We start from the raw sequence: 27716 nt of genomic DNA on the forward strand, positions 1-27716 counted from the left end.
CTCCGTAAAACCTCTGCCCGGGTGCTAACTTATTTACCTGTTTGACAATGATCTCTGTACTGATGTCCTCCTTGCATCCTGACCCACAAGTGGGGTTACCTTCTGGTTTCAAGGCTATACCTATCTTATTTGGCTCTCCCGTTGACAATTTGCGCTGGTCTGAAACAATACATCAACTAATTTAACCACAGAAATCTAAAAAAATAAGCTTAAAAGTAGTTTTAAGCGTGTCATCCTGTTGGTTTTTTTTGTATTTTAGCAAAATTGGCGAAATCAGCAACAATGCGAAAATCACCGAGCAAATTGCCGTGCCTTCGTCGCTAGTTCTGACAGCAAATTCTAGCGGCACTAGCACTGTGAAAATTTGCGACTAGTCCCGCAAAATCAAAGGACTAGATTAGAGTCGGCAAAGAGAAAAAAAGAATTTGAGTCAATTAAACTTGGCGCTAGTTTTTGCACGCTGTAAAATGCATAAACTAGCGACCCATATAACAAAATTGTGAGCGTCTCGCACTTTTTCGCGCTCGCTTACTTTCCTGATCTTAATACATGTGCTTAAAATGCATGTGTTAAACAGCAATTTGCCGAGTATGTCTTTTTTGCAACAAAATGGTCTCAGCCTGATCAGAAGTTCCTCTAATGCTAAGCAAACGCAAGAATATTTAAGAAGACGCAGATTGCCACAAAATAGAGGCAATAGTTTCAAAAAGATAGTAATAGGAACACACCCAAATAAGAATCTTCTTTTTATTTAAAGCTAAGAAGTTTTGTTTTGATGAAGAATCTCTTTGACTTAATGTTGCTTCTAATAGCTGCCCTCAAATACCTCTTGACCTTATCTCTTTGAACTAATGTCAAGAAAAGTCAAAATCGGGATTGAAGAAGTCATTTTGAGAGTGAGGTGGATCACGTGTAATCAAAAACTTAATCACACTTATGAACGAAAAATGTCTCCAATAAGAGTGAAAAATGACGTCACGCACGCAATTCAGTTGCAATTCCATGAACGATTGAACATAAAGCAGAATTGAAATGATTGTGACGTCATATGGTTGTAACAAAAATCTTGACGATGAAATAAAGAACTGAAAAAACCAAGAGAAGGCCCACAATAGCCTCAACTATGGCTTTGCGACTATTATCAAAAATTACAAACTAGTCAGAGATGCTTTAATCGACAATCAATTCTCAAACAGTTTCACAGGAGCCACTGTTAAAAAAAAAGTCTGGGTTATTATTCTTCATTATGATTACAATCAAACCTTTAGATCTTCCAAACAAAGATCGCTTTCTCGCCTTTTAGCATACATTTCAAAGTTTGAAGCCTTTGTAAACAAAGTACAGCAAACAAACTCATTCAAAAATCAATTAACCTTTAAATCAATGGTTAGGCATTCAGACTGATTCAATTAAATCCAAGCGCAAACAATTATAAATCTTTAGTTCACGGCGACAATTTTACTTTCGTAGCTTCTGTGGACAAGTCAGAAAACTTTGTCACCTTTTCTGACTTAAGATCAATTGCCTCGGAACAATCGACGCGTATAAAACCGTGAAAAAAAGCATGGCTTGCCGTTTTGACTCTTTATGTCAAGAGGAGTGAATTGAGTTGCTGATATTCTAATTGTCTTCTTTCTTGCAATTACTATTGTGATTAACTTTTCTGCATTTAATCACAATACGCTTTTTTCAATCTATTGAATTTTTGTTAATTTTCATAACGTTAATAAAATTTGCATTTTCTGCGAACGAAACCATTTTCAGCTTTTAGGTATCTTAAAATTTGCTGATACTTTGTTGCGACAGATTTATTAGTAACTACTTGACACTAAATCTAAGAATTAATTGTTTTTGTTAACAATGCTTAAAACCACTAATTGTCTTCTTAATCAACAATTAGCATCAGGAGACCTTTCCGAAAAAAAACAACCAATTAGGGTTTCTCATTTCGGCGATTAGATAAGATACTGTATGCGTCGGCAAGGGTAATTCGGTACCTCTTATTCTAAAAGATGGGCCATGAAAACGCCTGACAAAATTGAGTTTGGAAATGCTCAATCATTTGGACATTGGCCGAATAATAATGTGACCATGGGTTCAATTACTTGTTCAACCATTTGTTCAATTAGCCAACTATGGGTTTTTAAATGCTTGCAAACTACGAGCCTAGTAACTTTTAGTTATCATTTCTTTTATTTCAACCAAGGGTTCTGTATGATTTATTTGACGTCACACAAGGATCGTACTAGAAAAGACGTCATGGTTTGTATGACATCATATGTGATCCTTGTCAGACCACTAAGAAGTTTCAACCCGGCGGCAGCAAGGAGTGTTTGGAAAACAAGGAGAAATACAATGTATAATACAGACGGTGATGCTCAAAAAAACGTCATAGGTATTAACAACAGATATTTCCGATTTCAAAGCCCTCCTGCATTTCTTTACTCTCACAGCTATCCAGTCTTTACTCTCACAGCTATCCAATTTTCTTTAATTTTTACTCTCACATCTATCCAATAGCGCGCACAACTAAATTTTTGAAAAAAGAATATTAGTTGTAAAAACTAAAATTTTTGAGCGTTATAAGTACCTTTTGGATGTATTTGTTCCGTATGATAGTCAAATCATTTGATGTCATTGGTTTTGGTATCTGTGGAAAATAAATATAACAGTTGAAGACGAAAATACTCGACATTGCTGCACTCAAATGTTTAAGTGAATAAATAACCAGTTTCTGAATTTTATAAAATCGAACAAAATCAACAGCCTTCTTCTCTTTAAAAACGACTTTCAAACAACGTTTTTGCTGTTAATTCGCCTGAGTTAAATAGGCATTAACAAAACAGAAGTGAAAGAGGCGGAGCAACAGGCTCTCCTGTAGATTTTCAAATGACAAATGACAAAACTGATCGAATTTTTAATAAAAAAAGAATTATGAAGAGACAAATTGACCAAAAAAATCTATATAATCATATCCAAAATTGGGCAGCAGCCTATAAAATTTTACAGCACATTTGCTGATTCGCTGCAAAAAAAGACAAAATTAGAGCCTGACTTTCTTCAAAGTCCGTGAATTACTTTTTTTAACTTAGCTGGATGACAATTTAACAACATTGTCAATAAAAATAAGGATATTGATTCGATGATATTTAATTTGAATTAATTGAATCTGAAAAAAAATGATTGCAAAAAATCACACGATAATTATTTTTGAAACAAAATTGGCTTGATTGAGATGAAATAAATATATATTATCACCAATTATCTCAACCTGTCTTCTTTCAGATCCTAAGTCGTTTGGCTTATTGCAGTGAAAATTGGATTAAGAGTTGACAATTCTAGGGCAGAAAACTTGATAAAAAATAATTAAAAACATAAAAAAGTAATACTTTTTGCATTATAATCTGTTTTTTTATTTATATTGGCGTTAATCGACTTTGCTGAATTATTTGTTCTTTTTCGCTAATAACGCTCGAACAAATGAGATATAGTTATAAATTTTTGAAAAAAAACAGCAGAGACCGCAAAGATCGATATGTGGGTTATGCCCAGAGCGAATAGAACCTATGGTAGAGCATACTGGCCAAACAGAATTGACCCTGGTTCAGAATATATCACTCTCGAACACAGCAGACCTGAAACATTATATGCATCAAAATAGAGATAGACAATTAGTGCAAAATTTTGTGGCAAAGTTTTTACATTGACTAAAGTAAGCGTTTCCAAGCGCGGATATTTTTTCCAAGAAAAACTATAACAAAATTGAAGCATTTGTGTTCACTTATGAATATTTTATAAGGGCTTTAATTTGGTGTGTCCCATGATTGAATGGGCTCAAAAGTGTACCTGGATTTTTGAAGAGTAGAGGTTTAGAGTCCCCCTTTTTGATAGTCTTCTTGAAGTCGTGATCAACTTCACTCGGGTACATCTGAGAGAAAGAAGCATACACTGTTATGTCCATCTTTGTGCTGCTCACTCTCAAATTTACAACTGTGTCGTTGAAGTAGTTCATCTGGAAACTTCTCGTCTCACCAGGTTTTATTGCCTAAAGAGCAAATAACTATATATAATGGGACTAATTATTTCAACCCAATGTTTAATGTTTGTGCAGATATAAGTTGATGAAGGCACTTTATGCCATTTTAGACCATCGCAAACAAGGGGTATTTCCCTTTATAGCCTCCTGCACGTCGCACACCCCCATTATGATACATTTAAGGTAATTGGTGGGTGGGGGTGGAAGAGTGGAAGGAGGGAAGAGCTCGGATCGAAAAAGTTCAAATAATACTTGTAGCGATCAAAAGCGCGCGTTCATCAACTAATTTCTGAACTAACATAAATACCCGTCCCCTCCCCCTCCTCTCCCCCTTGTATGTTCGTTTCGGTCTTAGAATCCACCAGTGTAGAGACTGGACTGACGACGTTGTAGTTTCACAATGATCGAATGACTTGTATAAAAATTGTTAAAATTGTGGCAATATTGACATACCTGGAACTTTATCTGTTTCTTAATTTCTTCCTGGACATTTCCTCCTTGGTCAATTTTTTCCAATGTCATCACATCGTCAAATACAATTTTGACCTCAGCATTTATTTGGCACGTGTCAAACAAGATCTCAGCGTCGCTTTGGAATTGAGACACTGAGCTGTACATGCGGACGTACTCAGGCTTAGAGGCCGCCTTTATCAATTCAGCGCGATTGGCTCCCGTTGTCATTCCAATGGCGTAAATGTTTACTGGCAGCTAAAAGAAAAAAACGAAAATGACATTAGGTATTAGCCATACCGTCTTGGGTCTCGGACATGGGTGTCCAGTGTGACCCTACGCTCAATGGGCTCAAGTCCCGCCTTCTGTCTGACCGCAACATAAGATTTTTGGTCTGTTTGATCTGCCAATACCAATTTTTCTGTCTGGACCGATTTGTTCGGTCTGGACAAAACCCAAACCTGAATGTGATCGGTCTCGGCAATACCCATATCCAAAACCCGGAGGTCCAGCCAAAAAAAAGCCGGTCCTCTGTAAAATGTAAAATCTGCTGCATTGAGCGTTTTTGAAAATAACAAATAACAGCCGATAATTGGCAACAGTTGCCCATTTCTAGAAAATCAGACTACTTCACAAATTAATTTCACAATTAAGATAAAAAACCAAATTATAATTTTTATTGGATGTTTCCACAGATTTAAATGGGTCTGACAAATGGTCTGCGCAGGAGTCTGTTCGGACTGGTGAATAGTTTGGCCCACGGCCTACCAATGTTGGTCTGACGAAGAGTCTGCCCTCTCTGGCGAAAATTAATTTAAGTCATGTAAAATTTTGTTTTTTGGCTGTTAGAAGCCTTCTAATGGCCAAAAAATATACAATTGATTGACTGGCAGAATTTGAATATAAGAAATCCGACAATTATTTGCATTATTTCTTAAAGTTTATACCGGATTTCATCTGCAAACCAAACTCGCTCCTGAATTATGCTCCAATGGATGCTCTCACAAACTGCCTACCAATTTTTGTACTACCTGTACTATCAAATTAAGAAACAAACAAAAGTTCAATTTCTTTTTTTTAATTAAACTCTTCATGCATGTTCTTCACCAGCCTTATTGTTTTACCCATTTTTGTCATGGCGCCTAGATTTTTTACAATAATCCTGTAACCTAGCAGAAATACACAATGAAAGCACCAGAATTTGACAATCTAATTAAATTGTTTCTCCAACCGAACGCGGAAAATTAGTGAATCTATTTTCACATACAGTTAGCTTTGCTTTTTCGTCCATAAAGTTCGTAACGAAAACATATATCCTTTTCAATTTGTTTTCTATGTTTCCCGATAGTATTAATTATTTTGCAAGCAAACACTTTTCTTTTAATTGGAGAAATCCAAAATTGAAAATGACAAACAATTTCTCAAAAGCGCAATTTAATATTTTTCCTTTTATTTTGCAGTCTACTTTTTGTCGACTAAATAACTCATTAATTCGTTCCTGAAAACCTCAATGAGTTCTTCTCAATGCACCGTTACTCATAAGGAAGACACAATTATCATCATTCCTTTCTTCTGCTGAAATCAAATTAGATTTACTGCGTACAATAACCTCTGTACTTCGTTCTTAGTCTTTTTGTCAAGTCCATTACTTTGCAAAGCAAGTTTCTTTTTTGTTTTCTTTTAGCAAATAAGAACTAGATTTCACTCCACAATACACAGCACAAGATTGTTCAGTTTTTTTACTTAATAAATGTATGCCAGACTAGCACAAACTCCAGTGCAAACTAATTAACTTCTCGAAATCTAAGTCGCCTGAATATTTAATCTCATGTTATTAGCAAGATTAGTTTGGTCTGGCCAGTGAAGTCTAGCTGGTCTGCTCAATATCCACTTTCCGGCTTGGTCGGTCTGGGCCCCCATGTCTGCTACTCAAATCCGTCTGGTCAATACCTATTTAGGGTCGTTGACATCATCCTTAGATATATAAATCATTAATATTTGCGAAATGAATTTTTGAAGGTTTTTTTGAGGCTGGGTTTACCTGTTTCAGAAGAGCAGCTTCGTGGTCAATTACGGTACCACTTTGACCATCCGTAAGCAAGAATATCAACTTTTTCACACCTTGGTCATTCTTCCTGCTTCCATCGCCGTTCACTATAGATCTAGCCGTGCCCAGAGCCTCAGCAATATTAGTCCCCCCGAATGAAGGTGTGTGATAGCCCAGGGTTCGGTCAAATGAGTTGTAAGAGGTTGTGTAGTGCTTTTGAATTGAAGCCGAGCCGTCAAAAGTGACCAGAGCTGATTTGGAAGCTCCCTCGTCCATCGATTCTTTGAAACGACTCGCGACTTGGCTCACAAATAGCCGCTGTAAATTCCAACCGCTGAAATAATTTTACGTCACAGTTGGACTTTATATACTCTCTCTGATTTTTACATTCTCGATATATATTCCGTTTAAAGCCGGATCATAGTAACATAGTATATCAGCTCTAAATGATGGATGTTCTCAGTCTGAATTTTTACTGTGAAAATAGAAAACTTACAAGAGAAAAACTAGATCACTGAAATTGTTTTGAAGAGCCTACAAATCAATTTGTAGGCTCTACGACGCTCAAAAATCCTCAACAAAATGCAACCCGTATAACAGATCATTCTTACGTCATCATTTTGAGGTCTAATTCCAGAAAAATCCAATTACATTCCTTTGCATCCCATTCATATGTTATTTAGTGGCTTGGAGTGTAATTGCTCAAACATATTTCAATTTGTCGCAATTAACCCTCTGATATTTCGCTGTTATTCACGTTAGATGACAAAAAAACACTTGCTGGAGAATATATACTCAGCAATATCGCTGTTTTTCGCACATATGCATTGAGACCAGGAATGTAGTGCCGTGCTCAATCTAGCGACAAGTGTAATTGTCTCAAATTTTTTGATCAGGGCTACTAGTCATCTTGTCATCCTTTGATTCGGGGAGATTAGTCATAGCTTCATAAGTTGCCCTCGAGAAATGAAGGTAAAAATTTTTAGATGAAAAAATGACTTTTTATCAAAAATTCTATAAGTACTTTGAAAAACATTCAAAATCAACTGACGTCGAGCAATCTTTTAACATTTATGAAGTCACACCCTATATCAAGTTAAGAAGACGTTTCCGAGAATCCAGGAATGCCATCTAGTACCTAAATTCATGTTCCATGTGATACAAAAAAAACGAACTGTTGAATGCTTTCTAAATGTTACCTGGCAGCTAAAAAAACAACAAATATGTTTCCAGAAAACATTTGCTTGGGTACCTAAACAAAATATCTCTAAAGAATGTTTTTTACTTACACCGTTTTGCAGCGTGACAATTATTTTTAACACTTAAACACATTTTTGCCCATTTATAAAGATATCGGTGAGCACTATATAAAGTCTAGGTAATATTTCATTATCAGAATCCAGAAAAATTTTCGGAAAGTCTTCATTTTTAGAAAACCAAAACCATCAAATCAAATGCCTTCAACTCGCATTTTTAGGTATGTTAAAATATCCGAATATCAAAATTGGAAAAAAAGACTTTTTATAAGGAACACAGAGAAACAAACAATGAAATTCAAAGTACTAAAGTTTATTGCTGACGAAATGAACAATTTTTAAATTTTTTAAAAACGAGCATAACTTTGAATGATAACTAACGGGTTATCTTCCTAAATTATAAGAATGAATACTTTCAGTTTCAAATTGAAACACATCTAATGGTTTATATTTCTCAACTAAATATGAATGAGTTCCGCAAAAAAATATTTCTTAAACTCGAAAGGGCAAAACAAGATTGTTTTCTCAGAAGTTCAGGAAAGAAGTAAATTAAATGCAGAAAAAAAGCCGAGTTGATCAGTCTCTGCGTGCACAGTCAATTATGTAATTGTAATTCTACCTCAAACAATTATAAGAAAACATGAAGAAACTTTTTTATGAAACTGAAATTCCATTTTTTGTTGACATTGACCGCAAAATCATGATTTGAGAGAAATGTCAATCGCTTCAATCGGTTATGCGTCACGTTTTAAGCGTGATTACTCAGATCTTCTTTTGTTTTGCCTTTCTGTTTCCTTGACGATAATCTAATTAACGAGTCAAAAGTTTTGCTTCTTTTCTGCCCTAGTGCCAAGTTTAGCTGCATCGACTTCTCTTATAGTAATCTCTGGTTTTCCGGGTTTGCAAATTTAAAAAGTAGTAGCTCTCATCCATATTGCTATCAACTGAGCAGCAAGCAGTTTCTATAAACCATCTACGAAATTCTTAAATCTATTGTATATAAGGGCGTTCCATGGCTAGCATTATATCATTTGTTCGCGGAACAGGTCAGTTGATATACTCATTGTGTTTCAAAAGAAATTCGCCCTGCGGATTCTTCAATTAATTTGCACGTGGTTTTCTCCTATTTGTTTTTTCTTCAGCTGAGGCTGCTAAATTTCAAATTCCTTTTCGCTTCAATTTTAGGCGTTACATCTTGCCTTATTTAGTAACTCATCGCTAGGCTCTACTTTTTCATCTAAATATGTATCAGAAATTATTGCGTGAGAAAATAATTTCATCAGATGCTGTGCTTTTAATATTCATATATGGATTTTTTTTTTAATTTTAAAACGCTAAAAAAACGTTAAAACCATAATTCGTAGAAGACATTGTGTTTTCAAATTGCATAATATTAATTGATAATAGATTGAAATTTCGAGCAGATTCCATATTGAAAATTGTTTTAACAACTATATTCATGCATCATAATCATCTTCAATTCCGATCACTACGCAGCCTCGACATTTGTGGATTGCTCCTTTGCTACTGAGTAACAAAAGAAACGTACCGTCGTATAATCAATGAGGTATTTTGAATAGACGCTATCGCCGAATCGTCTGGCAAATGCTTCGCTCTCGTAGCATTCGTGGTTTACCTTTCGCTGTTATGAAGCATACACGGGAGAGCATATTGTATTTTTGAACAGTGATGTGTTTGCTATATACCTGATGTTTTGTGCAGATTGTCTTGACAGAAATGATTTCGTTAGATTGATGCTCGCAACTTTGAGAAAATATTGAGCACTTTTTTTTAATTTGCATATTTTTTATTTTATTTATGATATCAAAGTTGGATTTCCTGTTTAACACAGACCCCTTATTTTAGTTAGAGTTTGCCTCTATTTTCAGCCTGTGGAATTCATTTAGAGAAACTTGATCTAGACTCACACTAATCAGTAAGTGTTCTCCAAAGAATGCGTTTAGAGCGTTTAGATTGATTTTGTGGAAACGAGTGACGAAAAAAGTGGCATACACTCCCGGGTCGAGGCCGAATGATTATCTTGTAAGAACTTGCAAGTTTCTGGCAGAAACTTACAAGGCGATGCATCACCTTGCAAGTTTTTCTTCCAAAAACTTGCAAGTTCTTACAAGTTAACCCTTCGACTTGCAAGTTCTTACAAGTTAATCATTCGACTTACAAGGCTCTTACAAGTTAACCATTCGACTTACAAGTTACTTACAAGTTAACCATTCGCACACCCACACACACCCACACTCATACCACGCAAGCACACACATACACGCTCTCTCTCTCTCTCTCTCATACACACATACACACACACGCACACACACACACACACACACACACACACACACACACACACACACACATACACACATACGCCCAAAACCGTAAATAAAATGTTGCAAGACATGAATGTAAATGGATGTTTGAAAAAAATCGAACCTGGAAAAGTGTGAATAAAAAAAGTATAAAAATGAAGGGCCACTAATTTAATTTGAGAAGATACTGACATATGAATTTGAAAATTCAATCAAATTCAATATTTTGGGAACATTTTTGAGAACGCGATGATCTACAGCTTTTTAATAGAATTGTAAAAAGAACTCTCTTGAATTGATAAAATTCAAAAAGTAACCATTTTGTCTAATTAGGTCGAATTTTATTATGTTATCCAAACTGAGCAACTAACTCCCACGCGCTTTCTACGGTAAATGACTGAATTTTATATTGAATTAACCAATAAGAGTTGTGCTCGACTGGAAAGAAATTGCAAGAAACTTACAAGTTAGCCATTCGCCTTGCAAGTTCTTACAAGTTAACCATTCTATTTACAAGTTCTTACAAGTTAACCATTCGACTTGCAAGTTCTTACAAATTAACCCTCTTTTGCAAGAAACTTGCAAAATCTTACAAGTTAACCATCTTTTACAAGAAACTTGCAAGTTCTTACAAGTTAACCATTCGGTCTCGACCCGGGTTACATTATTTTGTCAGTAGATATTACACAGCATGAAAAAGCGATTCTAAATTAATAATTCATATAAACTTCCTAATTCTTAAGTTCTTTGTCGAAAGCATTATTTTGTGGAAAAGAATTACATGTTCAAAGCAATTATTAAAACACAAATATCCCCTCTCCCATAATTCAGGTTAATTTATATAATCAAGAGCGTTTAAGCCGTTGGAAGCAAGAAGTCAAAAAGCAAGGTCAGCAGCGTAAATTTATATGAACGAACACGCTGATAGATTTTTTTCTGTTTACATTCATTCGTTATCTGACAAAGACCTTTTTTGTTTTTGCGATAAAGCAAACAAGTTTTTTTTCTTCCAAAATCAAACCGAATAATTGGGTATTCTATATCTGGACTTCAAACTGGTGAGACCAAACCAATTTAACCTTTAATTAAATATAGTGTCATTTTCAGGGCGCGTCTTTTTTTTCTGGTATATGCAGGAATAACTAAAACCAATCACCCTAAAGCATAGATATCAATATGACAGATACTATTTCGGGTTTGTCAAAATGGACAAAAGAGAAACTAGTAAGTGAGGTGATGCAACTAAGAAATCAAAGAAGGGAGTAATTTAACTTAGCAAAAAACAAGGTACGGCAGGAGAGGATGCCGCTAAAGAGTGGGGTGTCGTTTTTTCGAAGTGCGTTAATAAAATAAAGCCCTACAAAGTAGCGATTTGTAAATTACCCAAGGTAAAAAACGGCAGTTTTGGACACGAAACTAACCGGAATGAAGTAACCAAAATTAACCGCGATTTAGACGATATAGCAGATGGTTTACGCGGCGAGGTCCAAAATACCGACATAAAAATTCTAGATTATAATTTGGAAAAAGCAGATATTCGAATTGATGGCATTCATCCTATTCAAAATGGAATCCAGAAAATGGTTTTTAGTTTAAGAAATTACATATCAAGTGTGGGGTATCAACCTTCTGTCAGCAACGTATATATGAGACAAATGAAAAAGCAGCCAATAGATAATTTTGTCAATAACTGGAACAGAAGTGGTCATATGGGATATAATGCGTTTGGGTGACTTTGAAAAATATGTTTTCCTACTGGAAATTTTTCGTGTTTTTTGCCTGTTTTTTTCTTGCAGAAAATAAAAAGTGTAAGTGTTCAATCAAATTTCACCCAAGCACTTCAATTTATTTTTTGTTTTTTAAAAACAAAACAATGGTTGATAATGTATGTCTTGGATTTTGGTCTTTAAACTTGATATATCAGTTCCTAACTATAACTTACTTAATTTTACTTTGCGGTGATGTCGAATCTAATCCAGGGCCCAATTTACCTAATTTACAAACATTCGAAGGCTACGAAAAACATAAGGCAAATGCAAACTTGCATCCATGTTTTGTATACACAAATATTAGAAGCGTTAACAACAAACACGAAGAAATTTTGGATTTTTTGCAGCAGCGGAACAGACAAACATGCTTTATTGTTACTGAAACATAGATAAACAATAATCAGAAGATACCCGTGAATTTTTTAAGCAACAATCACCACTTTGTTCATCAAAGCAGATCAAAATTGACGCAGTTAACTAGAGGTGGTGGAATAGGAATATGGGTACCAAATACATTCAAACATAAATTACGGAATGATCTCAACTCTACTAACAGAATTTTTTTGAATCACTATGGCTTGAAATACAAGCACCGTTTAAGGAAAAACGTCTAGTAAACGTTTCTTATTGTTCCAACAAAAACTTGGGCGAATTTTTTCTAGAAGAGTTGACATCAGAAATTTCAGGCGCATATTCAATAACAGATAATGTAATACGATTCAAAGACTATAACATCAATTTTTTCAATCAAAGAGAAAAAGAGTTTTTGACAGAATTTGCTTCCAACAATGGGCTTGACATAGTAAATAAAAATACTCCAACCTGGAAAAATGGAAATCAGGAAATACTGATTGATCACTGCTTAACAACAAAACACCAAGTTTTTGATACAACTGTTATCGAGCAGTTATTCGGAAGTGATCATTTTACACAAATTTTCCTTTCGTCACTGGATATCGATTATGAAAACAACAAAACGCAGTTTTTTTACAGGGATACTAGCCAATTTAGTAGAGCTACTCTTAACAAAAAAAATGCATACGCGGATTGGAGTCCCATGTATTAACAAAACAAAGCAAACTCAACTTTTTAAAAACTTTCAAATAAGTTTGAAAACATTCTGAATAATGTAGCTCCCATTAAAATAGGAGAGCCATCGTCAAAGTCAACAAAAAAGAAATGGTTATCCAGAGAAAAATTGAATCTTATCAACGAAAAGCACAGGCTTTTCAATATTTGGAAGCAAAAAAGAGACGTTGACGCATATAACTCATACAGAAGGATAAGAAACCATACAAACAGACTACTTAGAAGAGCGAGTCACACTTTTTCACAAAAACTGTTCGAAAGTCTTCCCGATTTAAAACAACAGTGGAAATTCATTAAAACAAAGATAAAACACGAGGATAAAAATAGCGAAATTTCTAGAATTCGGTTCAAACAAGATATTTTAAAAGACAAAAAAGAAATCGCTGACACAATTAATATTTGTTTTTCTAAATTAGGTTTATACGAAGGCGAGACAGAAATGGTTGAGCTACCGGACTATGATTTTGACAAAACTGAGTTTTCCTTCACACATATAACGAGAAAAGAAATGTTTAATGTAATTGATCAATTACCACAAAACAAAGCAGCGGGTCATGGATTACTTACTACATGGTCCTTCAGGTGTAGCAAAATGTCTATTGGAACACATCTACAATTTGCAATAAACGAATGCATATCAAAAAATGTTTTTCCCGATGTACTTAATAAAGCATATGTAACTCCAATTTGTGATCCACTGGAAGCAGAAAAAAGGTGATCCACTGGAAGCAGAAAACTACCGACCAATTTCAGTTACACCGACTCTTGCAAAAATTATTGAAAGACTTTTGCTCCAACAAATGCTATAATATGTTGAAAAGTATGAAATTATAAATAAAAATCAGTTTGGGTTTCTGAAAAGAAAATCTTCGAATGATACAGTAATATTGTTGACAGAATCAGTGAACGGTTAGTTAGAAGAAAACGAAACCGTTGTTAGTATATTCTTGGATTTGGCCAAAGCTTTTAACTCAATATCTCACAAAATTTTTCTCAAAAAAATGCAAAATAGGGATTTAGTACGGAATCAATTGCAATGCTAGAATCGTTTTTATCTAACAGAAAACAATGCGTAAAGAACGGAATTGAATATTCGAACTGGGTGACAATCAATCACGGAGTACCTCAAGGAAAAGTTCTAGGACCTTCAATTTTTATAATGTATATCAACGATTTCCCCGAAAAAATGAAAAAAAAAGAGGGGACGTTTTACAGTTTGCAGATGACACATGCATTATTTGTCATTCCAAATCCGATGAAAATCTTTTATGCGAAATTAACAGTGTATTTGAAAATACTGACAGTTATATGAGGCAAAATATGCTAACTATAAACCGAGATAAAACAGAAATTGTGGTTTTTTCAAAAAATGGTGAATCAAAAGTTGAACAATTTCATTATAATGGAAATTTCCTAGAGCCAAAAACAAGTTGTCGTTATTTAGGTATAATGATTGATAACAATCTAAGTTTTGATATTCAGCTAAACAAAACGTTAACAAAAATGGCAAAAGCTATTAGGTCAATTTACTTAGTAAGTTATTTTCTACCTTTAAAAGCAAGAATCGGGCTTTTTAAATCACTTGTTTTGTCCCATCTCAATTTCAGAGCCATTTTTTTCAATCGTTGTCTGTTATGTCACTTCAGCGAGTTAATAGACAAAAAATTTTGGGAATAAAGGTTTGCCACCTGCGCAAAAAGTTTGACAGTGCAAGAGATCTATTATTGAAAGACAAAATTTTACCAGCAGAGCTTTTCATTAAAAACGTTTTTCTTCTTAAATTTTTTTACCTCCTCTCACAATATAAAGAGAGCAGTCAAGAAACCAAAAACTCCTCATTCAGGATTTTTGAAAAGTACGAATTGACCAAAAACTCCAGAACTCTCCAGTACTTTCCAAAAAATAAGTGCCATTCCAATTGGAGTGACAGTTCACTGATTAGAAACTTTTCTAGGAAGTGGAATAAATTGCCAATTGAAATCCGAAAAGAGAAAACTAAAAATAAATTTAAGGAAAAACTAAGCAGCGAAATGGTCAAACTGCATAAACGTGTTCCAATAGATAGACAAGTAAGAGGCTTTAGAAATTTGTTCTACTGAAGTATAAAGACCAAACTATTCATATATTTACGAGGCGATTTTGAAAATGTAAATATTTAACCAAACGTTTTTGTTGTGGTTATAACTTTAAATTTTCATTTTTGAAGATTAAAAAAATCCGATATCAACAAAATTAGTTGAAGATGTTTATTGATATAAAAACAAAGACAAAGCTTTTTTGATAAGGAGCAAATTTTTGATACCTAAGACTTGATTTAAAAATATAGACAAAAATCGACTTCAAATAGCTCATAAATAACAAAAATTTTAATTAAAACTAAAAATGTAAATTTGCACGTTTTCATATTCTTTTCTTATTTTTTTAGTGGGCAGATCTGCAGTTTTTACAGGAATTTCTCAACTGAGGACAACTTTGTTGATGTTTCTCTGAAGAAACACCGTTGTAGATGAATTTAATCCACATCATCTGAAAATGAATATTGTTGGGCGACTACCAGTTGCATTTTATTGTCAACCTTGATGAGATAATCGAGGAAAATGAGTTTGGACACTTATACAACACGTTCCAATTTTGATTATTTGATGAACTCTGAGTCCCATTATCACGATGTTGCTATTTCTAGAGCTCTTTGTTGTTTTAATGTTTTGCGTATCAATTTGCGGTGAATTTTTGCATCCAATAAAATGCTGATCGAAATTTTGCTTATCAGTGTTTCTCCTCTTCATCCTCTTAGACTGCTACTGAAGTTATCCAATCCTTGTACTTCTTATTATTATGAAAAAATAAATAAACTTCAAAAATAATGTTTTTGAGTATCCAGTTATGACGAATTGAGTCACAGGTAAAATATGCGCAAAAACGTTTGCTCATTGGCACATCGAATTGTACTCAATTTTGTAGATAACACTAGTTGAAAACGTGCACTATTAAAAAATGTGTACGGCAAGATAAACCGAATCTCAGATGAGTGGACAAGAAAGAAGAATAACAATCATTGTTATTCTTCTTTCTTGTCCAGTCATCTGAGATTCAGTTTATCTTGCCGTACGCGTTTTAACAATGCACGTTTTCAACTAGTGTTCGCCAGAAATTGAGTACAATTCGATTTAAAGAAATATCAGAAATGATCAGAATTAAGATTTCACGTCGAAAAAGTGAACAGGTTATTAATGATCATATTATATCACAGACTCTGCTGCGAAATAGTGAAGGTCGTACAACCTCAATTGGCACCCAATTTAAATACATTGAGAGATTTGATTCAGTATCACATCGCGAAATCCTGTTGAGCTCTCTCCCTAATAATGATCAGGTACTCGACCCGAAACAGGACTTGATTCGCGGACAGACCCAAGCTCGTAGTATAGACAAGGTTTTGGTTGGTCATCGGCCCGCATATTTTTGTGTGTATTTGGTCTGGTTCGCGACTTTCGCCCGTGTGGCTAATACCTGTTTTCGATCGAGCATCTTAATATACGTAGCATCACATTAGGACACTTTCGGAGAATTAGAAATTCTGGAATTCGACTTTTTTACTTCCATAAAAAATTACAACGGGTATTGAGATATTATTCTAAACAAGATGATGCTGACAAAACTAACACTTGTCCAATGCTGCCCGATTCGTCCATTAGAAATATGAGATCGGTCGGTTGCTCGTGACACACGAGACAAGCAGTTCCAGAGCCACCGTTGTCAGAGTCCAACACCGCGACTCCCCGGTTGAAGAGAGAGTTAAAACTGAAGCAATTTACTGATCTATTTTGCCCCCCCCCCCCGCTTAGCAAGCATAAAATTTTTAAGCCCACAAGTTTCACGTGCTGTTATTTTTCATATTAACCTGCCCTATAAAAACACAAAATGTAACTGAGGACAATAAAAGATCCTAATTTACGTAGAGATGGAGTGTTTTCAAAAATCAAATTCGTTACTTATTATCTATTATTAGTCGAGGAAATTGACATTTGAATTTATTTGCCAATGTAGAATTTTGCACTTTGCTTAGGCTGACTAGCTAGGGACCGACTAGCGCTTAAAACTCTAAAAAATTGAAAGGGGTGTTTAGATGGCTCTCAGACTTCTATTGGAGGGTTATTTTGTCCCCAAGCTGCTCTTGTCGGCTGTAAGAACCTCTAGTTGGAAATAATGAATTGATTTGAGTAATCAAATAACATCAAATTTATAAACAAGAAATGTAAAAGATCACAAAATCACATCAAAATTCAACCAGAGTTTTATTATAAAAGGTGGTTCACAACTTTAACTTTGTAACCAATTTCAAAACTTAAGAGCTACTATTCGCTCAATTCTACAAGCGCTCAATTCAGCTGCTTGATCTAGCTGCGGTTCTCCGGTGTTTTTAAGTGGTCTGACTTCCAACTGCCCAAACTGGCGTTCTCAATCGTTCTGAATTCCAATCGCGCAAACCGGTGTTCTGAATCAAGTCAGTTCAACTCTCTCAACAATGATTTTGTTGGCGAAACTTCTCTACAGGTCAACTTTTAAGCTACAGCTGTGTTATAAAATTGTTTTGGTAAAGTTGTGTTCTACTCCTTAGTAACTTATCAAGCAACAACGTACAAGAAAGATCAAAACAAACGAATTTGTTCCCGTCGCTTTATGGACCACATTAATTATGCTTTTCTTACGTGAATTTTGTTATGACTTCAAACAAACAATTGATTGACCTGATAGCCTTCTCTATACATTGGTGACTTCTATACAAGCTATTCAATCTAAAACAAAAGCATTATCATACTTATGACGCAACCAAATAATCAATCGGTCAAACTATGAACTCAAGACTTTAACACTTATTTGGAAGTTTAAACTTCCCTCACGGTATCTATAAAACAATTTCCCCAAAAGTGACAACGATGGAACCTGCCCCAAGTTTGTACCTAATCCATACCAAGTTTAATCTCACTGGGGTAAAAACCGGATGATAAAAAACTTTTTATAAATTCGGTCCCTCTCACAAAACCAATTTTGCACCCACTCAAATTCTAAGAAAGTCTTTTTTTGTTCCATAGATGTCTGGCTTGTCAAATGGCTGTAAATTGCAAGCGAACATCCATACGAACAACCATATGGTAACCAATTTTCGAAATTCAGGTTGAATCCATTTCAATTGCTAAACTTTTGTGAGAAAAGTAGGATTTTTCAAATTCTACACTCACCCTTCTAGAATATTATTCTCCCGAATGGCTAAAACTGGCATTTGACATAAATTTTAACCAACAATAATTTTGAAAAAGTTTTCGGCTTGTGTCGTTAATACAAGTAGCCTCCCTTATTAGTAGTTTTTGCTTCTTGCATACCTTTTTTCTTTATTAGTTCCACAGCACATCACAACAGACTTATTCACGCAAGCTAGGCCTAATAAAATAAGTTGTAACTTATAGCTAACTACAAATGAGCATTATTAGTAAGTCAACGTATTAATCTAGGAACTTAATCAAATTTACAGCATAAGAATTCAAGTTCACAATTTTGGATAGAACTACTAGAAAGAATACACAAATTAAAAACTTATCTCTTTTTATAGATACAACACATAAAACAACTAATAAAAAAGCAACTCAATACCACTTTCTGTTGCGCCTTATCTACGCAAAACTGGTTAGTTGAACCATCGCATAAATTCATCATACACCCCGGCCATCTCACCAAAAACTCCATTTGAACAATTTAGTAATCATCGATTCAGTTAAATCGGTTCAACTCACCTATCTAATACTAATTCAAGATTAGTTATATACAACTAGCTTGCTCTACCTAATTTTCTCAAACCAAGTTTCTATATTTAATCACTGATACCCCAGGCACCCTCTACCAGTTACAGTTTGGGTAACAACTGCAGTCTGGGTTGTCACAACCCAGTCATTGATGAAAAAGAGGCGATCAAATACTTAGGCGTCCACATTGATAGATTATTAACTTTCCAAGAAGAAGCAAAACACATACTAAAAAAATGGCTGCTGGCGTTAAGACTAATTATACAGTAAGAAGAACAATTCCAGACAATATGAAAAAGCTCATTCTCAACGCATTAGTGTTGAGTCACATACATTATTCAGCAACTATCATTCAGTCTATCAACCAAAATCTTGTTCTAACACTGGACAGACAACTTAATTGGGCAGTTAAAGATAGCTTCTTTAGGAAAAAGTTTGATTCATCTAGAGATCTGAAACTAAAGCATAAAATGCTACCTATGCATTATTTTTTGAAATTAAAGCGAATTAATTACATCTGGAAGATTAAAACCAACCAACTACCAGCAATTGACAAAAGCAGGGGCAGTGAACTTAAAACTTGGAAAATTAACAAAAATGAAAGAACTGGACTAGAATACTGGGGCTATAAATTCAAGAGCTTAAAACTAGCAATTTTTTTTCAGTAATGACATTGCTATTATTATTGGTACTTTGCACTGCCAATATGTTTTTTTGCGCAATCTACTTATTTGTTTTTGCACAGCAAAAATGGGTAGAATTCAGTGTTCTTTTTTTAACAATATCAAGCAATTATTTCGCCACAAAAACAAACTTAACTCCATTAATCAATTTTTTGGACTAATTTTAGCACTTTACCGGCCAATTATTGAACACAGAAACTAATTTGAAGCACAAGATTAGATACTGCACTAAGAGGAATCTATCGTGCTGAAGACTATGACATCGACTGTACTGTCTCAAAATCTTTCTTCCTTCCATGCTTGAAGGGATGTCCTCCCATCTCCTCACTCGACAGCCAACTCACATCTGGAGATCTCCTCCTCCAACACCATCTCCTCAGCAGCTTCACCGAAGTCCATTTCTCTTTCCGAAATGTCTGAAGTCACAGCTATCCTCTGTGTTCCGAGCACCATTGAGCCAGACTCCTCTCCGTCTGCAGGGTTGATTACTGGTCTCCTCCCTTGTGCTGTGTAACAAACTCATCGCATTGATCATCAGATACTGCAAATCAACCACCGATTGGAACTCCTCCCCTCTGCTCTGGTCGTCATCCTTCCACGATAAGATGAAGTTATGCTCCGAACTCTTAGCTCTGCCTAGAGTTCCATATGCAACTCTGAACATAGTATTGTGAATCAGCTGATGGCTCAAGCTTCCAATTTTACTCCCTTTCCAGTTTGTTCGCCCATTATTTGCTAATTCCTCCATTGAACTGCAGCACTTGCTCGCTTCGGCTAACTTCCCACCATAACTCCCTTGATCCCAAATACTCACTACATGAGCCGCGTGGTCCCGCTGATTGCAGACTGCGACCTAAATCCGCCTCTATTCTGCTTTTTCCCCATCTCAGATGTCGACATCGGACACCGCTTTCAAAATTTGAGTGCCGCTTCTTATAGCATTTTGTGTACTGACTTCCAAAACAAACCCTTTTCCACCTAGCCGTTCTCCGATATCCTACCTTTCGTTCTTGATTTGAATATTGAAAAGGAAATCCTTCTCTTAAGTCTATTTGGCTTTTCATGAAGAACTGATCCAAAACTGTCCAATTTTTTCACCCAGTGATCCGATTCCCGGAAACCCTGTCGGGAAAGCCGGGAATCTTATATTTTCTCGGTAATCTTGGCGGGAAACCCGGGAATCTTATAATTTCCCGGTAATCTTGGCGGGAAACCCGGGAATACTATAATTTCTCGGTAATCTTGGTGGGAAACCCGGGAATTAATTTTTGTCCGGTTTTCTTTGTGTGAAACCCGGGAACCTTTTTTTTCGGTAATCTTGGTAGGAAACTGGGGAGTGTCAACTTTTCCAATGATCTCAGCCGGAAGAAAGAGAATAGTAAGTTTTTTAATTAGTTAAGCTGGAAACCCGTTAGTTGCAAAATAGTCAATCATACGTTTTGTGTTCCGATAACATAACGTTTTCACTGATAAAAATTGGACCCTTCTAAAATCGTAAACCGTAACGTTTCTCAACCCTCCAATCCGTTTTAAACTCATCCTATAACAGGACGGCACACCGACTAAACTTTGAACATTCTTTACAGAAGAAATTAGGGATCTAAAACATTTTTGCTTCATAAAGATTTTTATCTCGGGTCAAAACGGAAAGTTTCGTATAAACTTTACCGTCGAAAACTAGTTCATTGATCGTTTGAATAGTTCGATGATCGTTTGAATAGTTTTTTCTGTTGAAATCAAAAGTTTAAACCAGACAAATGGGCACAAAGATAAACAACTAGCAGTTTTTGACAGTTTAGTTAGGTTACGCTTTCATTGAAATTCTAATGAGCTATTAGCTACAAGTTACTAATCTTTTTTTTACGAGAAATGAAAGAAAATTTAAACCAATATGCAAAAATGGTCGTAAAGCGCTGATAAGGGCTGTTGAGCCATTTTTATTAACTTATACCAATGGAGGCTTCTATTGTATCTCCTCTAGGATCAGTGGAAAGTGAAATCTCTAGTGTTGACAACTTGTTTAAAAAAAAGCATTTTTGGAACACTCTTAATAAAACAGCACCAGGTGCCTTGGGTTTGTAAACAACCTTTGGATAGACAGAGGCGCTAGAATAATAACATAACAATTTTTTACCGTTTTGGTATGTAACGTTATTTTAGAAATTTTAGTCAGACTTTAGTCTATAGAAGCGTGGAATTTTTCTGTTATGCGATTAATTTTGAGCATTTATTAGGTAGCAAGTACCACAAAACACAACTGCCATACGTCTGTTAAAGTGACAAAGCACGTAGTCCCTGTAAAATAGTCAATCATACGTTTGGTGTTGTGATAACATAAAGTTTTCTTTGGTGAAATTTGTACCTTCCGAAAATCGTAAACCGTAATATTCCTCAACTTTCCGATCCATTTTCGATTGATTCTATAGTTGAACTGCCCTCCCATTCAAATTTAAACTTTCTGTAAAAAAAGATTGGGATCCAAAACTTCTTCGCTTCATAATGACTTTTCTCTTGGTCCTAATCCAAGAGTTTCATAAAAACTTTAACGTCGAAAATTAGTTGGTTGATCGTTTGAATAGTTCACTGCCCGTTTGAATCATTCAATTTGTCAATAACAAAAGTTTATTATAGACAAATGGGCAAGGGTAACAAAATTAGCAGTTTAAGTAGGTTTAAGTAGGTTTAAGTAGGTTGCGCCATCTTTGAAATTTTAGTGACATATTCCCGACAGGTCACTAATTTTTGTTCTGGAAACAAATGTCGGAACAAGCTGCTTTATATAATAATCGTTGTAGAACCTGGACAAAAAAACAGAGATAACGAAGATAGAACTGCTCATTTACATTGCTCCGACTCATTTCTGGAGAAAATGGGCTGCGCTTGTGCCCAAAAACGAGATAATAATCACTATCTCAAGAATATCTCAATAGTACCATATTTTCAAAGTACCGTACCAAATGAATCGAGGTTGGTCACATATTCTTGATACTGATTAGCTCTTGTTTTCGCATCTGTGCAGTTGCCTGTTAAGTTCTGGTAAATAAGTTATTCAATGACAAAGGTGAAAAAATAGATATCTGTCTCTCAGAGCCTGAAATCGAGGTTTTAGTTTACGTTTTTCACGATATCTCCCAAATTACTATATCAAGCCGAGCTTGAGAGCTTTTTTTGTTGATCCTATACCCTTATTGCCTGCACATCTATTTGATTTTTCCATTCAACCTGATCAGAAAAAATATTAAGCTGCAAATTTGAAAAATTAAAAATTTTAGCGTTTTGTGAACTGATGTAGTATTTCAGGAGTATTTTTAAAGTACTTTTCCAAATTAATCATTTTTAGTCGCTTTTGATTAACATTGACTTGCTCTTTTTCTTTCTTTTGTGCTGTAGCCTGAACCTTTCTGGTAAAAAATTTATTCAAGGCCAAAGACAAGAAATTGATATCTGACCTGAGGGCTGAAATCGAGGTTTTATTTTACGCTTTCATCGATATCTCCTGATTCACTTCAACTTATTAAGCTTGAGAGGAAGCATTTTCTTGCTGCTAAACTCTTCTTTATTGCCTGCATTGTTGACTTTTTATATCAAAATGACCGAAAATTTATTAATGTGTAAATTTGAAAAAAAAAATTTAATAAACGTTTTTTTGAAATGATGTAGTCGTTCTCGTAATCAGCAATGTTCGTATTTGAAAGTTCTGTTATTTCACCGTCTGTTGGGTCCATGAAGCTATTTTAATCGTAAAACTGGTTTTCTTAGGTTTTTGAGGACCATTTTGCATTGCTTCTCTTTAAACTTTCTTTTTTTTCAGATTTCGAATGTCAGGTTACAGTTTACTGTTTCATCGATATCTCCTAAAGTACTGAATCAAATTCAACAAACGAGGTAGCATTTTGTTTCTATTGATCTGTTCTTGCTAGCCTTTTGCAGTCTTTTTTTTGTGTCGGCCTGTGCAAATAACAATTAGGGTGTAAACTTAAAAAATATATGATTTTAAGCGTTATTATAAATTTATGTAGTTTTTATTGTAATGAGGGTTGTTGTTACTTGCAAATTGTGTTATTTACGCTAGTGTCGGGTCCATGAAGCTATTTGAATCAATAGTTTTTATCAATTCAACAATTTTTCTGTTTTCACGATTTCATCAAATTTTTGTTGATGTTGTTTTATGTCAAAACACACAAAACATCATAACCTTCATGGTGAGGTGGGAAATTTTTTCCCACCTCACCATGAAGGTTTGCTGTGACCTAAAACGTGGAAGTGGACCAGAATTACACCCACAAATACGCCGGGAACGCTGTTTCACGTTGTTTTACGTCGGTTCCGGAGATTTTGGGCTTCGATTTTAGCCCAAAAAATGGGGTACAGAACAGTACTTTGTTAATATCTTCTAAAGTACTGGACCAAATCAAACGGGAGTGGTCGCATTTTGTTGGCACTGAACCCTTCTTGCTTGCAGTGTTTGATTGGTTTCCCAAATCGGCCTAATCAAAAAGTTATTAATGTTCAAAGTTGAAATAGGTAGAAATTTTGGGCTATTCGGGATGACCCAAATTTCGGTACAACAAAACAGCTGATTTGCGGAATAAATGTTAGTGTTTTAGAATCCTCAGTTAGTGGGGAGTATCCCCATATATATTTTCCATAGCATTTTACGGAATTGAGATGGTCAAATTTGGCTCTGAATTCAGGTCACCATGCTTTATTGGTCATTTGGTACCGTACCTTATAATTGCTATTACTCCTCAAGAATGTACCGATTGGGTTCATTTTTTAATATGACGCGTATCTCAAGCAGTGCTACAAACTGTACTAAGGGCGTTTATTTTTGTTCGGCCGTTTTAGAGAAATTGGCCAGTGAACTTGCCCTCGATTTTAGCACCCGAAGCGGTTGACACCATCCGGCGCCACTTTGAAGCTTTGAATTTTATCACTTCGGGTGACAAAATTAGTGTTCTGAACAGCCCGTCTAATGTAGATTCCGAATATGTGTACTTTGTATAGCGTTTTCGCAGGTTTAGATGCTCAATTTTGGGTCTGGAGCTGGAGTACTCTGCTTTTATGGTCGTTTGGTACGGTACCTTATTTTTGCTATAACTCCTTGAATAATGCACCGATTGGGTTCATTTTTTAATATGATGCGTATCTCAAGCAGTGCTTCAAACTGTCTTAAGGGCGTTTTTTTTGTTCAGCCGTTTTTGAGAAATTGGCCAGGACATGTGCCCCAATTTTGACCTGATGAAGCAGGGTACCTGTACGGCGGATGGGGTACACCTTGAAGCTTTGAATTGTTACTTGTGTTGAATTTCAGTTTGCTGCCTTAGAGTGGAGTCTCCCCATAATGGGGACTGTCCCCATATATATTTTACAGGTTGTTATAATGAGTGGTGATTGGTTATAGTAGAGAAACCGGACCCGAAATGGGTCACTTTGGTCGTTTGGTACGGTACCTTGATGTTGGAATATCTCCTTGTAGAGTGAACCGATTTTTGATTTGTTTGTTGATTTGAGCTCAGCTTGAGCCGTACTTGAATCCCTGTAAATAGCGTTTTGTTTCTTTCAGCCGTTTTCGAGAAATTGGCCAAGACACATACGGTCATTTTGACCTTTTAGTGACTGGTACGTTTCACGTTTCTACATGTGAAATGTTGAAATTTATGACTTTGACTGCAGGAATAGGCTCGTTGAACTCCATTTGTAATGGGGAATCTTCCCATATATTTTGTATAGGGTTTTCCGAGATCTAGGGGGTCAATTTTCACTCTGCACGTGACCCCCCCAACCCCCGTGAATATATTCCCAAAATCACGTAATTTCCTTGGGAAAATGGGAAAATTGTTGTTTTGGAGTACCAGTATAAGCACTGTAGTCCCCATGTAATGTGGGGAAACTCTACTCCAATTGTCAGCCATATTGGTTGAGGGGTTGATGTTCACTCCCCTTATTACTTATATGTATACTATTATTCTAAGGTGAGGGCGTTTCGCCCCATGGGTTGCACCCCCCCCTGTCCCGTTGAGACGCCGGTTAGTCGGCTCCCCCCCCCCCGCTGGGCTTTGGTGCACCCCATGATGGGGATGTAGGTGCGGTGCGTGCGTGCGGGCGTTTTTCGGGCGTCTTTCTTTGTGTTTGTGTTTCGCTGCGTCTGTGTTTGTTTTCGTTTTGAGCTGAAGCTCTAATTTCGCCGTGGGTTCCGTGCGCTTTCTGTGTTATCTATGTATATTAACAAAGTATTTTTTCAGAGTTTGTTTGCTTGTCTTGTCTTCTCTTCTCTCTGCTGTCGTCTCTGCTGCTAGGTGAGTTCTTCCCGCTTCTTTGCTTGCTAGCTTGGCTAGCTGGCGCTTTCTTTCGGTCTGGTTTGCTCTGCACCGCAGAGCTGCGGTTTTCGGACCGGTTTTTTGGTCCGTGTTCCCACATCGTGGGAATGTGTTCTTGCAAAGCAAGAAGGTTCGCCGAAGCTTTGCGCTCTTCTTGGTTTTTCAATTTTGCGCTTTTTTTGTTTGCTTCCGCTTTTTTTTGGTCTGGTTTTCTGTGCAGCGCACAGTTTCAGTTTTTACAGCAAAGGACTTATTCTAAAAATTTGACATTCTACCTAAGAGTGTTATAGTCCTATTAGTTTCTGAAAAAGAGCTAATTGCTGGTCTAGCTGGTCTGAGAAAAAAGTAATTGATACGTTGTCAGATTTCGAGCTCAAAAATTATTTTTGTGCGTTTTCATGAAAACTGAATTTCACTGCAGTCAAGGACTTGTTCAATTGAACTGAGGGTCTACCTAGGAGTGTCATAGTCCTAGTAGGTTCTGATAGAGGGCTAATTGTTGATCTAGCTGGTCTGAGTAAAAAGTACTTAATACATTGTCAGATTTCAAACTCAAAAATTATTTTTGTGCGTTTTCATGAAAAGTGAATTTCACTACAGTCAAGGACTTGTTCAATTGAACTGAGGGTCTACGTAGGAGTGTCATAGTCCTAGTAGGTTCTGATAGTGGGCTAATTGTTGATCTAGCTGGTCTGAGTAAAAAGTACTTAATACGTTGTCAGATTTTGAGCTCAAAAATTTTTTTTGTGCGTTTTCATAAAAAAGTGAATTTCAGTGCAGTCAAGGACTTGTTCAATTGAATTGAGGTTATACGTAAGAGTGTCATAGTCCTTGTAGGTTCTGGTAGAGGGCTAATTGTTGATCTAGCTGGTCTGAGTAAAAAGTACTTAATACGTTGTCAGATTTCGAGCTCAAAAAATATTTTTGTACGTTTTCATAAAAAGTGAATTTCAGTGCAGTCAAGGACTTGTTCAATTGAATTGAGGGTCTAAGTAGGAGTGTCATAGTCCTAGTAGGTTCTGATAGAGGGCTAATTGTTGATCTAGCTAGTCTGAGTAAAAAGTACTTAATACGTTGTCAGATTTCGAGCTCAAAAATTATTTTTGTGCGTTTTCATAAAAAGTGAATTTCAGTGCAGTCAAGGACTTGTTCAATTGAATTGAGGGTCTACTTAGGAGTGTCATAGTCTTAGTAGGTTCTGATAGAGGGCTAATTGTTGATCTAGCTGGTCTGAGTAAAAAGTACTTAATACATTGTCAGATTTCAAACTCAAAAATTATTTTTGTGCGTTTTCATGAAAAGTGAATTTCAGTGCAGTCAAGGACTTGTTCAATTGAATTGAGGGTCTACTTAGGAGTGTCACAGTCCTAGTAGGTTCTGATAGAGGGCTAATTGTTGATCTAGCTGGTCTGAGTAAAAAGTACTTAATACGTTGTCAGATTTTGAGCTCAAAAATTATTTTTGTGCGTTTTCATAAAAAAGTGAATTTCAGTGCAGTCAAGGACTTGTTCAATTGAATTGAGGTTATACGTAAGAGTGTCATAGTCCTTGTAGGTTCTGATAGAGGGCTAATTGTTGATCTAGCTGGTCTGAGTAAAAAGTACTTAATACGTTGTCAGATTTCGAGCTCAAAAATATTTTTGTACGTTTTCATAAAAAGTGAATTTCAGTGCAGTCAAGGACTTGTTCAATTGAATTGAGGGTCTAAGTAGGAGTGTCATAGTCCTAGTAGGTTCTGATAGAGGGCTAATTGTTGATCTAGCTAGTCTGAGTAAAAAGTACTTAATACGTTGTCAGATTTCGAGCTCAAAAATTATTTTTGTGCGTTTTCATAAAAAGTGAATTTCAGTGCAGTCAAGGACTTGTTCAATTGAATTGAGGGTCTACTTAGGAGTGTCACAGTCCTAGTAGGTTCTGATAGAGGGCTAATTGTTGATCTAGCTG

The 27716-nt window shown here is 35.7% G+C and overlaps 1 protein-coding gene across 1 annotated transcript in view; it reads right to left on the bottom strand.

Annotated features, from left to right (window-relative positions):
• LOC142340812 (uncharacterized) overlaps positions 1-27716 on the bottom strand; it is a 123718-nt gene that overhangs the window by 46595 nt on the left and 49407 nt on the right. The window contains exons 6-10 of the mRNA XM_075391540.1: positions 16635-16772; positions 6528-6867; positions 4490-4744; positions 3847-4045; positions 38-159 (exon numbers count right to left, since the gene is read on the bottom strand). Of these exons, the coding sequence (XP_075247655.1) occupies positions 38-159; positions 3847-4045; positions 4490-4744; positions 6528-6867; positions 16635-16772 (1054 nt within the window). The remainder of the gene's footprint in view (positions 1-37; positions 160-3846; positions 4046-4489; positions 4745-6527; positions 6868-16634; positions 16773-27716) is intronic.

This window comes from Convolutriloba macropyga, chromosome 6 (assembly GCF_964194025.1).
Source record: "Convolutriloba macropyga chromosome 6, txConMacr16.3, whole genome shotgun sequence".
Lineage (NCBI taxonomy): Eukaryota > Metazoa > Xenacoelomorpha > Acoela > Convolutidae > Convolutriloba > Convolutriloba macropyga.